This window comes from Aythya marila (assembly GCF_965140915.1).
Source record: "Aythya marila genome assembly, chromosome: 12".
Taxonomy (NCBI): Eukaryota; Metazoa; Chordata; class Aves; order Anseriformes; family Anatidae; genus Aythya; species Aythya marila.
The window spans coordinates 8,501,359-8,517,736 of record NC_139053.1 but is presented as its reverse complement, the minus strand read 5'-3'; the positions used below and the strand labels follow the sequence as shown (position 1 = coordinate 8,517,736).

General features: G+C 52.7%; 1 protein-coding gene across 3 annotated transcripts in view; it reads right to left on the bottom strand.

Annotated features, from left to right (window-relative positions):
* GNAO1 (G protein subunit alpha o1) overlaps nucleotides 1-16,378 on the bottom strand; it is a gene marked incomplete at its 5' end in the record, with an annotated part of 129,380 nt that overhangs the window by 42,455 nt on the left and 70,547 nt on the right. For all 3 annotated transcript variants that reach the window (XR_014318336.1, XR_014318337.1, XM_082769981.1), the window contains one exon: nucleotides 4,546-4,706. Coding sequence is in view for 1 of the 3 variants with exons in the window: in XM_082769981.1 (XP_082626107.1) it covers nucleotides 4,546-4,706 (161 nt within the window). The remainder of the gene's footprint in view (nucleotides 1-4,545; nucleotides 4,707-16,378) is intronic.

Here is a 16,378-nt window from a genome sequence, read left to right as displayed (position 1 = left end):
CCCTCCCTCTGCTCCCAGCACCGAGAGCCAAAGGCAGCAGCGAGCTTCCCAGCCCTGACACCTCAGACGTGTGAAGACGGATGGGTTGAACGCAGGCCTAAAATGCTTTGCAGTTTCACGGTAGTTTCACAGCCCTGGCATTACCGAATGATCTTTCAATGTACTTGGAAGCAGGAGGAGAATAACTTGAGATGGATTCTGGCTTTCTTGTGTGTGTGGACGTGCAAACTGGCTCTGCCTACACATCTTGCCTGTGTGGATAGGCACATGGCAAACTGCTGCTCGTGTGGCTCCGTCTGCTCCGTTCCCCTCAAGTTTGGGGCTTTTCAAGGCAGGTCCCTGGCCCTGGGTGCTTCAGATCCCAGCTGCCCTCTGCACTGTCCTCCACTGACCAGGCTAGCGAGGAACTCGAGGACGGGAAACACAAGGCGGTTTTTACATCCGAACAAAAGCAGGAGATTAAGGAAACCAGCTGGAAACCTCCATTTTGCTGATTTTGAAAGCAAAATGTGGGTCACAGATGTGCTTCCACAGACAGAAATTGGCTGGACAAGAAAAGGCATCAGCAATGCCCAGACTTTTTGATGATCAGAGGTAGATTTAGCTCCCAGGCACGGAGACAAGAAAGGAAGAGGAGACGAAGTAGGAATAAAAACATAATCAAGAGATTAGGAATGTAGAACTCAACCCACCCGTAAATTTGCCTTAGGGAATGATGAAAAAATGCAGTAATGAAAAATGATGAAACCCACTGCTACTTCTTGCTCTCTTCCCTTCTCTTCCTGTCCGCATTGTTTTACTTTTTGCTGTACAAGACGCAGGAGGCCTCTTATGGAACCTCCCCTTTCCCTCTGTCTCATTTTTGCTTTGCAGAAGTGCTATTTTCTACTTTTCCTTTGCAGTAGGTATTAAAACCATGCTAAAGACAGGCTGAATTTAGAGCCTAAAAGAAGTAAAAGTTGCAGGAAAGTCCATGCTGTTAGGCAGGCATGCACGGGAGAGCAGACAGCGATGTGCTCCTGCCCATCTTTGAGAGGAGGGACGTTATTAATCACTCTGTGTTTAGGCTAATAAGAAATATTACATCTATTTTCAGAGAAATTAACGACAGACTAATAAGAACCATGCTGCTAGCTCTCGGAGGCTGTTGATTAGCCTGTGCCTTGGTCTCCCAGGGCACAGAGCAGAAGGCCTGTTGTCTGAGCCATTAAAAAAAAAAAGTCAAGGTAAAGCCCTGGAAGAGCACCGCAGGATCACTGCTGCGCTGGCCAGGGGAGTGAGGCTGGTGACAGAGCAGGGCTGGCTTTGTCTGGCTGCTCTGTCTCGTTGGAGGCCGTCACTGCGGAAGCTACAGGACGCAGGGGACAGTCACAGTGTCTGGCCCATGTCCCTTCATTAAATAAAGCAGACGCTAATGCCCCAGGCCAGGGCTGACCTCGGAGCAAAGTCCAAGCAGCAGTTCCTTGAAAATGTTTCTGAAAAGCTCGCAGCATAGCCAGGGGTGTGCGGCACCTGGGGACGAGGGGAGGTGCCTGAGCTGCTCCTGATGCTCCCCTGCTGCTGGCCACCAGCCCGTGGGTCACCTGGCCACCTTCAGGCTATGTGACACACACCGAGCAGCCGTGAGCCCTGGCCCCAGCAGCAAACTTCCCAAACTTCCCTCCTGCCAAAAGTGCCAGGCCCAGCACCAAGAGGAGCCCGAAATAACAGAGGTGCCGGTATGCCGGCAGCCCAGCTCACCTCCATCACTGGTTTTCAACCTCTGCAGAACTCCACATTCAGCTTTTTTTCCAGGACTTATTTTTCTCAGCCCTAATGAAAACCCGTTTTGTAGTTGCTGGTGTTTCAAAGCCTGTATCAGTGTCAATACAGAGAAGTCCTTTCCCAAGAGAGAAGAACAAAAAACAGAAATCTGTCTCTCTCTTTTTTTTTTTTTTTCTTTTTCTCATGCAGAAGAAAACAACCCCGAAGCACTGCAAGATTAAATGAGAAATGTGCCTCTTTCCACTGGGTGTCCACTGGGCGTGAATAAGTGCCAAGTGAGCTCTCGCTTCCATCGCCATCTGGTGCGAGGCACCAGGGCCTGGAGGTGCAGCGGGACGCCTGGAGGCCCCGTTGCCCGTGGTGGCTGAGCCCCCAGAGGCTCCTGAACGAGATGCGAAGGGCTTTGGTACCTTCAGCACACGAATTGTTGTCCAGCCACAGCAGAACCAGCAGCCTGGGGCAGGAGAGGCCGGGGTTTTCTCAGCCCGTGGGTAGGAAACAGGAGCGCTTTTCTAGGGAAAGCTCTGGGTCCTCTTCTTGTGACAGATTTGTGGCATCGCCACCCCCTTGAAAGGTGGTTTTTGAGTCCCCAGTTGTGAGAAGTGGGAAATGCTCCAAAAGCCATTTTGCCAGCTTCATGTGGCAGATCTCTGCCTTGGGTGCATCCAAGAGGGTGAACAGCAATGCACCCTGCCCCCAGCTCCCTGGGAATGCGGGTCTGTGTGCTCCCATTCTTCATTCACACGGCTGAATCCATCATTTATCTGCCCTATTATAAAAGATAGCATCGATGTTTAACCAAATAAGAGGCATAGCTTAGTGATGGGACCCGGCAGGGCAGCCTGATGGTTGGACTTGGTGATCTTGAAGGCCTTTTCCAACCTAGACGGTTCCCTGATTCAACTGATAGCAGAAGGAGCAGTGAAGCTCCTGCTTGCTCCAGCAAGCCTGAATTTCTCCTCTCCTTCCATCCTTTCTCCTATTATCTCCTCTCTTTTTGCATTGACTGGCTTGAGAATCCCAGTGCAGCACAAGAGACTTTGTTAGACACCGAAAATAATTGCACTGGGCTGCAACTACGCGTTGATATTGTTGTGAATACCACAGCACAGAGCCTAGAAGCTGCTTGTGGTTTCAGAGCTCTTGCTGATGAATTGCCCAGCATCTGGTCACATTGGGGGGGCTACGCTTGTTATTTTCAACTGCTGTAGTGCACGGAAGGAAAATCAAAATGCTTTCCTCAAGGTAATTGGCTCTAAAACAATTGAAGAATTTTCCACAAGGTTGTAATGCAATTAGGACTGGCATTTTCTACAATTTATCTCTCTAATGGTATGCTTTTGCCATCAGATCCTTATTTTGTGCGAAAAAAAAAAACTGGCAAGAAAAGGCAGATTTTGCTGTTACCGGCAATGCAATATAGATTAAGCAGAGCTGTCCACCCAGTCGTGATTAAAAGTCAGCATAATGTTGGGATCGTCACTCGGCTGTAGTCGTTCGTGGTGTGGAACGGTCGGGTGGGATGCTGTGACACCAGGCACACATCTGCAGAGCTCCCGTTTGGGTTTCAGGCGGTGCCAAGCGATGTGTCATCGCCGCTCGCGTTCTGCTGCAGCGCCGCAAGAGCAGAAATAATTCTGCGCTCCCGAAGTGCCCTGCCAGCTTGGATGGGAGGAGCTGGTGCAGGCTGGTGACAATCAGGGCCACCGCACGGAGCAAAATCATCAGCCACCCCGGCGTTTGGGTCCGTGTTTTGATCGACATCCAGGAAAAGTCTAAGCAGAGGTGCCAGACAATCCAAGCAGGCAGCAGCTCCCGAAGAGCATGAGTCAGCTGCTGGACTTGTTGACACGGGACACTGCGAAAGCCAGAAGCATGGACAGAGCATTCCCCTGTCACCACTCTGGGAAACCTCTACTGCTGTGGCTCTCGAAGCAGACTGCTGGGGAGTAACTGGGAAAAGGATCACTCTGTGCTTACTCGTTCCTCATACTTCAACACGATTTACTAAGTACTGTCCAAGACACAGTACAGGGCCACGGGGACTTTTTGCCTGACTGCAACAGCTGCTGGGACTGAAATTATGGCATGAAATGCTTTGTCTCCCTGCCTAGGTAGAGGCGGGCACATTGGAAGGATTACCATTAGGAATGGGTCTGAGCTGGAACAGGGGGAACACTCAGTGTTTCTTCAGAGCCAGAGCAGCTGTTTATGGGTAAATGTTCTGTTTTTATAATGGGGTGAACCAAAGCCATGGACTCCATCACCATGAAGAAAACCTCTGGCCTTGGTCCCTAATGGTATGGATGCCATTGACGGTATTACGAGAATAATGCGCTGCCGCCATAAATGCAAATACTTCCCCTACCCTTCTGTAGGACTATCAGAAAAACAAACCCGAGAGCTGTAATGCTATACAAAGCAGGGCACCACACCCTCCTGTTATCTGTCAGACAAATGAAGAAGCCATCGGCCACGGCCACGGGTTGGTCTGTCTCAGTTGGTTTGTAGAAACCAACCTTGAACAGCTTGGAAGCAGCCTGAGCACCTGGCCTCAGGGTCCTGGACCCCAGACTGGCCAGAGGGGGACAGGGAAGTCCTGCCTGCGCCTTCCTACCTTGCAGCAGCCTGTGACACATCACAGATCCTCCTCTGTAAGCAAAGCCATGATCAGATCCAGTGCTGGGAGGCAGCTAACACCTTTGGGGTCATTTTGGTTAAAATTTTAACAAGTCCAAATGCAGCTGCTTAACACAAAAATGTATCAACGGGGGTACTCACTATTGGGCCGAGTCGTTAAGTTGATATTCCCGGGACCTGTTGAAGCATTCCTGGATCCCGGAGTCTGCCCAGAGTCTCATCATAGCCGACAGCAGCTCTGGAGAGAAGGGCTCTGTGTCCTCCATCCGACTTACGACGTCGCAGACCATCTTGGCATCAGCCTGCAGAGGGAAGAAAGGAGAGGTCACACGGATGCTGAAGGCAGGAGATTTCAGAAACAGCGCACCAGGCCTTCAGGGGCAGGGGGCTGTGTATTTGGGATGGGGCTTTGGGATCCACACCGTATGCTCCAGCAGGAAGGGCAAAAGGAGGATGCAGCAAGATTTCCTTGGAAATCTTGTCCTCCTTTTGCCCTTCTTGTCCTCCTTTTGCCCTTCCTGCTGGAGCAGGATCGGGTCCTTGTGCAGCCCACCTCGTGCCAACACATACTGCTCATCCGCAGACAACTGAGCTGGCACTACATATGGGCAGAGCCTCTCGGTAGCAGGAAGAAATCCAGGTATGCACAAATCCATCCTACACCTCTCGGAGTGCTGCATCCCCTGCAATGATCCCCATTTTACCAGGTTCGTGACCTTGCTGAAGCAGGGACCATCTGCAGCAGAAAGGGCAGCAGAAAGGCTCCAAAAACAGTGCTTTTCAGCTGCTGGTTTATTGCTTTTTTTGTGAATTCCTGTTCTTTCCTACCAGTCTGTCTCTGCGACGGGGGCTAACTCCTGTTAACATAACACCTTGGCTGTCTGCGCCGCTTTGTGACTCAGATGGAGAGGAATCTCCTGTGGTTAAGGAGTATGGCAGGGCGGGCAGGGCCAGCTGGTGGTTTTCGGATGGAATCTTTTTTCGGTGAGAAAAATCTGATTCACTGGAACCGCAACTTCTCCTGCAGGATATTGCTCTGACACAGCCTGGGTCTGGAAGATGTCTCAGATCTGGGATGGGAATGTCTAGACAGGCTCGGAACAGCTGAGCGCAGCCCTCCTGTGACGGCCCGCAGGGGCTGGTGCTTCCCTCGTTTGTGAAGCAGGACACCCGAATTTGTGGCCACCTCTGCTCGCGTTGCAGTAAGGAGCCCTCCCGCATCCCCCCCCCAGGCTCCTGGAAGCCCAGGGGTGCCGGCTAATCCGCAGAGGTTTTCTTTCATAGCTTTGTTAATTGAAAAAATTGGCGAAGTCTCACATTTCTGCCAGCTGACACAAAACCAATTATTATTACTATAATTAATTGGCAAAGAGGAGCTCTTATCCTGCATTTGTGCTTACAGCAAGCTGGTGCAGACGACCTCCTCGTTTCATTACCTTTACTCACGTCCCATTTGTATATCCCTGTTGCCATCCCAGTACATCCCCATCCCCGTTTCCCCCTGGGCTGGATCTCTTTGGGCAGCTGTAGGGTTCCCAAGGGCATCGGGACGGTGCCACCTCCCCAGCCCGCTGGAGAATCAGCCCCCTGGGGTCCAGGCTACCAAAACATGAGTGCGGGATGTCCCCAGTCCTGTGCTCCCGTGTCTCTGCTGTACGAAGAGGAGATGGAAAACAAACCGAGCTGCCCTAGGGACTGTTCCTTCGGTCACTGCGATGATTAGATGTGGGGGAGCACCATGAGAACCTGGTTGCATGGCTAGGAAAGACAACGTGTATGTGCACGGCCAGGATCAAAACCCTTCTGCAGCCCCTGTTTAATGAAACTGATGAAAAATCACAGGGCACCGAGCTGCTAGCACTGGAGACAGAAGCTGCTGGAGATTTCAACACTCGAAGAGCTTCAGTTCCCAAGAACATCAGGTCCTTACGGGCTGAAGGCTCAGTACTGTATGGAGACATCATCCCATAAAACTTAATGGGGGGGAGTCTTTACGCTTTGAAGACTTTATGAACATGAAGTCTTTTTTTCACAGAATGCTTAACTTCATTTTGTAGTGCCCAGAAATCCTTCCAGCCCTCCGAACAGCCTCTGCTCATTTTCGAGAAATAGTATTGGTGACTCACGCCTCAAAGCCAAGGCAAACGAAGAACCTTGAAGAGTTCACTTCATTTCAAAAGCTTGTTTTCTGCCCCGGAGGGCTTCGTGAGCTCAGTGAATATTCATAAATCATCGGTATGGCTTCCCTGCCCTGCTGCAGCTGTAATTCTCCTCCTTCCCCAGGTTCTAAATAACAGGAGAGCTGCTAAAGGCCAGCGGGCTCGGGGCTGCCGTCCAGCTCACGGACACGCTGCTGACTTCAGCTGTGTGCTTAGCAAGCTGCCCAAACTGCTCTGCAGCGAGATGCTTTCGGTTAGGGGGGTAGGAAGCCTCTCGTATGTTACCTGCAATAAGGTAGGGGGGATTTACAGGCCTAAGTCTCAGATCTGCTCATCTCTGATGGCCTCTTGGCCTTGGTGTCCCCTCGCAGGGACAAGCATCCCCAGCCACAGGTATCACGTCTGCTCGGGCTGGCCGTGGGGCTCAGCTCGCAGGGCAGGGCGTTATTTTGGTCGATGCCAGCAGAGAGAAGCTGCAGCATCCCTGCAGTCCCCGGGAGTCTCTTTTGGGGACTTGAGGCTCCCTGCAGGAGCTGCAGCTGGGGCAGGAGGGCTCCTTGCTCCTGCTGAACGGGAGCAGCCCTGTCCCAGGCTGGGTTTTGTTTTGCCCAGTGAACCATTCCACTCTCGATTTTGTACACCCAGCAAAAGCAGGGGAAAGGAGCAGCTTTAAAAATACTCCTCCCCCCTACCAAGGATAAAACCCCTCTGTCAAGGAGCGTGGGGCCATCCATGAGTCCATGCATTTGTTAGATGCTTTAACGAGCAATTAAGGAGCCAGGAAGAGCAGATCCCCCTTTCTCTTCTGGCTCTCCAGGCTGCATCTCAAGCTGGGAATGACATTAAAATCTGCAGCCCCCTCCGGGCCCAGCAGGTAGGTTTTTAAATACTGCCTGATTGACTTTTCTCCTCGTGCCTCCCCCGGGCCTGGCGCTCCCTCTTCTCCCGAGGTGAGAGGCGCTGAGCTTCCTGCCACGCTTTGCGGCTGTGCCGAAGCGAGCAATTAAATAAAGCAAAACAAACCAGACCAAGCGCCCCCCCACCCGCCTCCCGCCCCGCCTCGCAGCTCCCATCCGACAGGGATTGAGTTAATGAATATCACGGTGGTACTTCAGCTACCTCCGGAGCTAAAAATAAGCAGCCGCCTGCCCCTGGGACCGCTGGAAGGAGGCACAAAATGGTGCGGTGCTTCCTCCTCCAGCCCTGCCCCTGCACGTCCCCAGAGCCTCCCCTCTGCGCTCTCGGGGCGGGTAGCACTCGCCATCTCGTCTCTGGGGTGATGCTGAGAAGGGTGCTGTGATTTCCAGGCCAGTGGGCACGATTTTCATGCCTCTGAAGAGGTCTCATCTGCTCGGTTGAGTCTTGGGAGGCTGGGAGAAGCTCGCTCAGCTCGCTGCCTCCTTAGCTGGGTGTCGCGGCGAGGGCTGGGGTGATTTAATGTGGAGCTGATGGGTTTTGGGGTTGGTGCCGGTCTCCTTCAGGCTGGTTCTGATCTGGGAGGAGCGTGACCCCCGGCATCCCGCCGCTACATCAAGTGGCTGGCGTTTTGTCACTGCGGGTCAGACCCTGACCTCAAGCTGATTGTCTTTGGGTTATTCATTACCGAGAGCAGGACTCGTTCAGCTCTGTGTCACTCCCGAGTGCTCAATGTGTCCACCTACAGCAGGAAAATCGCAGCTGGCTGGCTGGGCGTTGGCTGTGAGAAAGAGCCGAGCTCCCAAACCGTGGGACCGCAAATCACATGCTCGGTCTCTAACGATCAAGCTAAAAGACCAAATGGCCCCTTGTTAAAAAGCAAACCTACGCTCCTGGGGAAGAACGGCTGGGACAAAGCAGAGTTGACAAGGCAGTGAAGTCCCCGGACAGAGGTGAAGAAGCAGCTTGGTAACTTCCTGGGAAGCCACTGAGACTTTTCTCTTCACCCTGCATCTATCCGGGCATCAGACACGCGGTATAAAGCCAGTTCACACGGGGAGCTGCTTCCTCACTAAACTGGACATAACTATGGTTATTTAATTGTCTCCCAGGTTATTTAATTGTCTCCCATATGTCATTGTCACCGAGCACACAGGGGATGTGCAGCAAGCAAACTTACGACTTTGCTTGCAGCAGCCACACACCCCAATTAATTTGTTACCTTGCTGGAAGGAAGAGGGGCTCCCCATAGCAGGCAGACATTACCGGCAGTCATGTTTGTCTGTGCAAGCCATTATTTTTCATTATGCAGATATAAATCACTCCTAATTATTTGTTCCTCACCCAGCTATGATCTGTGCCTGCAAATGTCAGCGGTGCTGCTCATGCCCCCGCCGCCGCAGCGTTGCACTGAAGTGGGGCTCCAAGGTCCCCATCTCTCTGACCACCTGGCTGCGACCCTTTGAAGCTGTCTGGACATTAATTAGGGGACGTTTTTCCCCATTAAGCAACAGTCTTCTGGATGGAGAGACTTTAGGGGAAAGGGAGAGACTTTTAGGAGAGACTTGTAGAGACTTATGTGGAGCTATGTGGTACAAATCTGCTAAACCTCACACAGCTGCACTGACTTAGGCTCACAGGAGAGCTGACCCCGCTGTGCCATACTGTATGGCGCTTTCTTTGGAGAACTAAATCTCAGTAAATATCATTTTTTTGCTGTTATTTACCCTGATTAATCATACATGCCACTCAGCCCATCTCAAAGGTTAACACTGGGGCAATTTCCTCTGGTGGCGTGTTGTACTCCAAGCTGCGTCTCAGCATTGCAGAAAAAGAGAAAAAGAGCAGCATTAAATCTTCCTGGAGGTGCAAGAAAAATCAGAGATGTGGTGCTTGCCATCAGCAAGGCAGTCTTGTGTAACCCAAAAAAAAAAAAAAGAGGAGTGGCTGTGGCCAGCCAGGAACCTGGGTGAAATTGAACTGATTTACTGAAAGCATCCAGCAGCTGCAATGGATGTCCCTGGAAGGTGGATTTTTTTTGGGGAGCAGATCCTGGCCTCGAGGCACAGCTATGTGCATCTCTGCCACGCCAGGGAGAGAAACGAGGGCCTGTAACTCGGGGGCAGAACGTGGCTCATAAACCAAAAACCTCCTCCTTAGGCAGCAGCTTGGGAATCTGGACCGTGTTTCACAGCTGAAGTGTGGCTGCAGCACAGCAAAAGCTGGTTATTTTCACACTCCTTGCAGCCTGAATGAATTCTGGAAACAAAGCAAAGCTTGGGAATACGCCTCTTCCAGAGGCAGTCAGGGCCCGGGTCCAAGTCCATAGGAGTTTCTGCAGGCACTGAACAAACAGCCACATGTATGACTCTCCCCCTCACTCTCCCCCTTTCTCACACATCTGTGTCTCAGTGCTGACCCCTGAATCTGTGGAAATCTGGCACGAGGCCATCGCTGTGCACCACGGCAGTGCTGGCCTTCCCCTCCTTCAGACACCCACCCGCCTCCACGCTTAGTGTAGGCCCTGGCGGTGCCTGCAGCCTGCGGGGCCTGCAGTGCTCTGGCACCGAGGCAATGCCCGTGGTGCTCTCTAACGACCTGCAGGCAGCCAAGCCGAGCCCACCAAATTCAGTTAGCTCTGGCTGCCTTTCCACAACGTCACGCCAGCCCGTCTTCCACCCTGCCTGTGTCCCAGGGCTCACGGGAAGGCTGGGTGGCTCAGGTGCAGGGCTGCTGGCAGGCAGTGTTGTGCAGGGAGCAGCCCGACAGCCCTGACGTGCACAGCTCTCCTCCCGAGGCCGTGCTGTCTGGCTCGCAATTAGCAAAGCCCTGGTTTTTATACCCTGCTGGAGCCAGGATGGGCCCTTCACCTCGGACTGCCTTGGCCAAGCAACGTGTGTGTGCCTGCTCTTTGGTCTAGGAGCTCTCTTCCTCCCGAAACGCCGCTGCTGCTGTGCTTTCTGCCCGCTGCTCTGCCTGGGGAGACACCGAGCAGGGCTGATAGCGGAGGTTATCACGGCTCCAAGGCAGCTTTGTCTTCGGTACTACTTTGGTTCCTAGCCATTCTGTGTGATACCGCAGCCAAATAAAGCCGGCGAGCCCTTATGTGGGTACAAGCCTCGTTCCCCCTTCCCCGTTTGCTTGGCCCCGCTGACTGTGCCTGGCAATCCTGGGACCTGATGAAGGGGAACACAGCAGAGAGAGGAGCTGGGTTTCCACACAAGGATGGGAACGCCAGGAAGCATGTGTGAAATGGTCTCAAAATATGTCCCGAACCACTAGCTGCACTGAAGGGTAAGGAAATGCCCCTCAGAACCAATTTCCTTTTTCTGTCGCAGGAAACCTCCTCCTTCATATTATATCCTCATATCCCTTTGCAAGGGAGCAGGTGGAGGCTAACAGGTGAAAAAGTGGCACCTTGTCAGCATCCCTCTGAGGACAGACACTTCGGCGGCTCCTCGGACCTACAGGCACCGAGCAGAGGGCCTGGGTAAGGGACCTGCGAGCCCAAACCTGATCCCGTGCTCATGGAAAGGGCTGGCGGTACCTTCAGGCACACACAGCGCTGCCCACCAGGGAGAGGATGAGCGAGGGAGGCGCAGATGGGGGACATTACCCGCATGGCTTCCTGCTCGGCAGGGAAGGGCTCTGACGCGGCGGCGAGGAGGGGACTGGGAGCTTGGAAAGCCGAGGGAGCGAAATCCTCGCGCTGCGTTGCTCTCGCTGCTCTGCCCTTCTCCTCTCTCCAAAATTGTCTCTGCTGGGTGGAAGTCCATAAAATTAAGCAGCGGCGGAGTGCTTATGGTGCAGTAAACGGCAGGGGAATGTCTGATATCCCCCGGTGGGAGAGCAGCTGGGGAAACCGCATCGGCTCCTGCGATGTGCAAAATAAATGAACTGTCCTGCAGCCCCTGCCAAGCGAGGGGCTGAACACGGGCTGGGGGCTCCGGGAACACGCCGGGGCCTCATGGAGCCTCTGCTGGGTTCAGGAATTAGCCCTGGCTTTAGCCTGCGCATTTTCCACTCTTTGGATGTCTTGAAGATTTTCCACATCAGCATCCCGCCCGCTGCAGGGTGGCAGGGCAGGGGGGGGCCGAACCTGTCCTGAGAGCTCTCCCAGCCACAAAGGGGAAGGGGCAGAACGGGAAAAAAGCCCCGGTGCTGGGAGCATTCTCAGTACAAAGCAGGATTTTTTAACATCTCTGGCTAAATGCCGCTCTTGTATGATGATTTATAGGGCAGCGTCCTCCTGCTGGGAAGCCGTGCGGTGCGGGAACCCAGTAATTAGCGCAATGTTCAAGGCTCAATGCTGAACGCTGGGTGCTCATATCCACTCCACAATTAATCCAGCAGACTTATCAGCGCGTCGTATGACGAGGGACCAAGTCTGTAGGTTGCAGCTCCCTGAAGGAACTGCCGGTGTCTCGACCAGAAAGAGCCTTGTTTCATTTTATGGTCCTATTTCACCTGGAGATCTGTATTGAAGATACGTACTTAGAGGACAAGGTGGACAGAAAAAAATCCACACACACCAGAATTTCAGCTTTCCTACCAAATTTCAGCTCCTTGTGGCATCCTTGTTGCCTTTTTTTCTTCGCTGTAAGCCGTACTTGCACTTGGGATATCTGCTTAGGGATTTCTTCCTGCTCTCCACTGAAACAGCCACAGCAGGGGGTCGGTGGGGTGTCCACTGCCCACGCTGTCTGCCTGACAGGGTGTCCCAAAATTATTTCTTAGACCGATGGTGGGAGAGCAGCTATTACAGATGCCAAGTAATAATGGATTTTCCACTTGACAGCAGAACTTAAAATTAGATGATGTGAAAAATCAGCTTGGATCAAACATTTCCCCCTGCCGCCTTCTATAAAGCCCCCCAAACCTCTGAAAATTTCATTTCACACCCAGTCAAAGCACTTTCCTTGAGCCCTACCAATATACTTCGTCTTGGTTTTGGTTTTTCAGGGGGTGGGAGGTTATTGTCTGCAATGCAGGCCAATTTTCAAGCAAAAAATCTGTTTCCAAATGAGAAGTTGGAAAAAATCATCAAATCACTCCAGCCTTTCAGGACTGAAAATTTATTTTCTTCCTTTTGAAAAATTCTCCAAATGTTCAAAGAACCTCATCTTGGCCATGGCTACCTCTAGATTTTGATCTCATTTAACAAGTGTTTTTGTTTCCCTTTAGTCTGTTTTTCAGTAAATTCATCAAATATTTCTGTCCAGGTCTAGCAATAAGCACACCAGGACCCTGCTTATCAGGCATCCTTTGTTTGCCGCTTATTTACAGTTTTAATTTGGATTCGACCCACAATTTTCTGTCTTTCCATCTGGTATTCCTTCATCAAATGCCTCACAAGATGATCACCGCTGGGTGCAGATGAAAGGGTTTTGCTCGTGTTCGACTTGAGCTTCACACGAGCAAACGGGGCTCGCAAAGCCTGACATCTACACGCCCCAGGAAATTGTGCCAGAAATGGCTTCCGAAATTCAGCGAGGCTGCACGTACCCCAGGGAAACGTTTGAAACTGCCGTTCTTAAAGCTTTGGGGATGTCTGCAAGCCCCCAGAGTAAATCCCAGTGAAGCAAGCCCTTCCTCCTCAGCTTCTGGAGAAGAGCAAGAGCGTGCGGACCTAGGGTCCAGTGGAAGCACAGCGTGGCAGGATTAATGTTGTAGACAATTTTTTTCCAGTTCCAGAGGAAGGAAAAAGCTCCGAGGAGGGTTTATGGTCAGGATGCACGTACGCATGGCGAGAGACAGGATGGCACTGGGGTTTTATAGCTGTCCTGGCAGTCGGCTGAACATTAACTACCAGGGCATCGCGTACGGCAGCGAGGGCACTTGGGGAACTGAGTCACTTCTGCAAACTCGCCTCAGCTTCCTCTGTTTGTTTAAAAAGTACGTGGGGAAGAGGGCCCCCAGAAAAACGGCAGCGCTCTGCTTTACACAGCTTTCCCTCCCAAGCACGACGATCTTCTGGGGAGCAGCTATAAAAAGAGAAGATGGAAAATCTGCTCTGCGTTGTGTGCAAACCTGCAGTTGCTCCAAGATGTTCCCTGGCAGCGGCTCCCGATGCAGCTAGCGAAGGCAGCTGCCCCAGTAACGCACACACCTACTGCCTCTGACTACGCTGGGTTCATTCCTTTTTCTTTTTCTTTTTTTTTTTTTTTTCTTTTCAGTCTCCAGCTGCACACAGGCAGCGATGGAGCCACACGGAGATGCTGGAGGTCTCCGTGCTCACGTTAACGTGGTGCAGGGGATGTGCTGAGATGAGACGAGATGCCATTTGCTGGTCAGAAGGTTTCCCCCATGACTTATCATTCCTACAGCCTTCATTTACCTTCCCTACCTCTTCATTTCCAGCTGCTCACAGACTTTCTTTGCAGGGAAGACCAAGAAGCCTAAGAAATGGGGAATGAGAAGTGTTTGGATGTGGTCCTGCTGGGAGGAGAAGAGGAATCTGGTGGGGTCCGTAGGCCTGCTGAGGACAGGGGTGCAGAAGTGGCTGTTGGAGGTGTTTGTGGCTGCCAATGAGCCCCAGTTTATAGAGGATGAAGGACAAATTTGCAGCTAAATCTCTCCTGTGCTGCTCTATCTCCAGTAAAATCGAGCCCCCAGTGCCTGCAGGAGGCTCGGAGGAGCTGTGCCTTTGATCAGCAGGGCTTACAGAGACTCACCCTCAGCAAGTTTCTGCTTAGCAGAGCCAAGTCCACACTCACAGACTTGCTTATACGTGGTTCCGCATTGCTGCAGAGAAACATTGTCCTATATTTTCCTTACAGGAGCAGCAAGAAAGTTCCCCAAACCTCTGGCAGGGCACGGATGGGAGAAGGAGAAAGAGGGCAGGAGGGAAACCTGGTGGCCTGGGGGCATCTCTGGTCATCTCTGTCTTGTCTGTGCCCATGGCTGGGCGCAGGGCTCGGGCTTGGTTTCCTGCCAGGCTGAGAAATGGCACAGAAAGGCCACTTCTGGGGAGCCAGGGGCGAGCGTTTCCACTCCAGGGGAATCTGTGCTCAGGGCTATTAGCAAGGACTTTTATTTTCAGAGAGGGTGGATAAATGGGACTTCAGGTGCAGCATTGGATGACAGGTTAGTCTGTAAAATAAGATGCCAGCAGAGAAACATCTTTGGAACGGCTTAACGAGGATAGGCAGAAATAGGCTGGGGGCCCAGAAGAAACCTTTGATGCTGTTGTGTTTATTTATTATTCATTCTCCTGGCACGAATATAGCATCAAAGAGTGTCAAAACCAAAAGGCCCATAACCTGCCGTAGCTGGATTAGTCCTACATCTCCGTGACCACAGCGTCATGTAGTATTGGCAAGGGTGCCAATCGCTCTGGTGAGGATGTACAAGAAAGGATAGGAAAATCTGGGAGCATCCCGAGTCTCAGCAACGATGGAAAAAGGCATGAAACAGCAAAAGTGCTCATCCCTGCCTATCCCTCTGTGCTACGGGTGGGGAATCCCCCTAAGGCACGGCGCTGCCCTTGCAGAGCATCTCCGGCCCCTCACACCCCTGTGCAGCTGCGGCCGGGCAGTGCTCAGCTCTGCAGCATCCTCCTTCTGTGCTCTCCTCCTTCCCCTCCGCTGCTTCCCCCGCTCTTTGCTGTGCCAGGCATCCAGCTGCTGCAGCTGGGAGCCCCCTTGCATCCCACGGAGCAGAGGATGGCGCTGGCACGAGGAGCAAGGCCTAGACGCTGATTTAAAAATAAAATAAAAATATATCTCTACATATATTCATTTTTTTCTGCAATACTTTTGCTGGTTTGGAAATATTTCAGCTACCAGCAGCGGATTAGGGAGCTTCTTTTAATCAGCTTTTGTTTCTTTTTTCTTTTATATCCACCTTTGCAGCAGCCTACAAGGAAGCTTTCACCCCGTGGGAGCCCCGCAGCAGCCCCGCACCTCTCCCACGGCCGCACTCAGGGCAGGAGGAGCCGCACAGCTCCGAGCTGGGGGGCTCCTCGTGCTGCTCCCCGCCTCGTCCCGTGGCACAGGGCAGGAAAACTCGGAGCTGGGCTTGGAAAGCTGCCTCTGCCACCACCACCAGCCTCCAGCAACGCCCCTGCATGCGCGGCGCTCCCCGGAGACGCAGGGCACATCCCCAGCGGGGCGAGTGATGCCATGGAGCCCGTGGCTACTTTCTGCGCTGGCTACGAGCCCGCTGCACCGTTGTGTGGTTAGCCAAAATAACCTACAAGTAGTCGGGAGCAGACAGAGCGATCCCAGAGACTCCAGCCATCGCAGGGGCTTTGTTTCCAAGGCGACATCTTGTCTCCTAGCTGCAAAAGGCCACGGGAATGAAGGCAGCCTATGGAAAATGAATAGCTCGGTGACAACAACAACAAAAATCTGCCGGGGAGCGTATCGGGAAGGGAGGGAGAGAGGGGTGTCCTTAGGGGGGGCAGGAAAGAGCCAGGAGTGGCTGCACGGAGCAGGGGAATGGACAGGGTGCGATTTATCCCCGGAGAAGCCCGGTCCTGCCCCCATTGAAATGCACAGCGCCGCTTCCATCGCCTTCATGGGAGCAGGGGAGCTTGCACAAATCAGCTATTCTTTTCTTTCCCCTTTTTTAAGCTACAGTGTTTGAAGATCCGAGCTAGTTAAAAATAATCCATTGTCCGAGGCAGAGCCTTGCCGGGGCCCGGGAGCTCTGCGGCACCGCTGGGAACCGCGCCGGGTCCCCACTGCCTCCTCGCCCCGCGCCGCAGGGCACCGGGACGGGACATGCCGCAGGACATCCCTCACAACCTCCCCATTACAAAGGAAACCCTTTTCCCCTCATTTTGGAGGCTTCCAGAGCTGTACAGCACGTTACCCTGAATATCCACGTCAACCCGAGCTGCAGAATTAACCCGGTTTGGTTGTGCTAAGGCTGGAAGTGGGCTGTGGGTGAAGCCT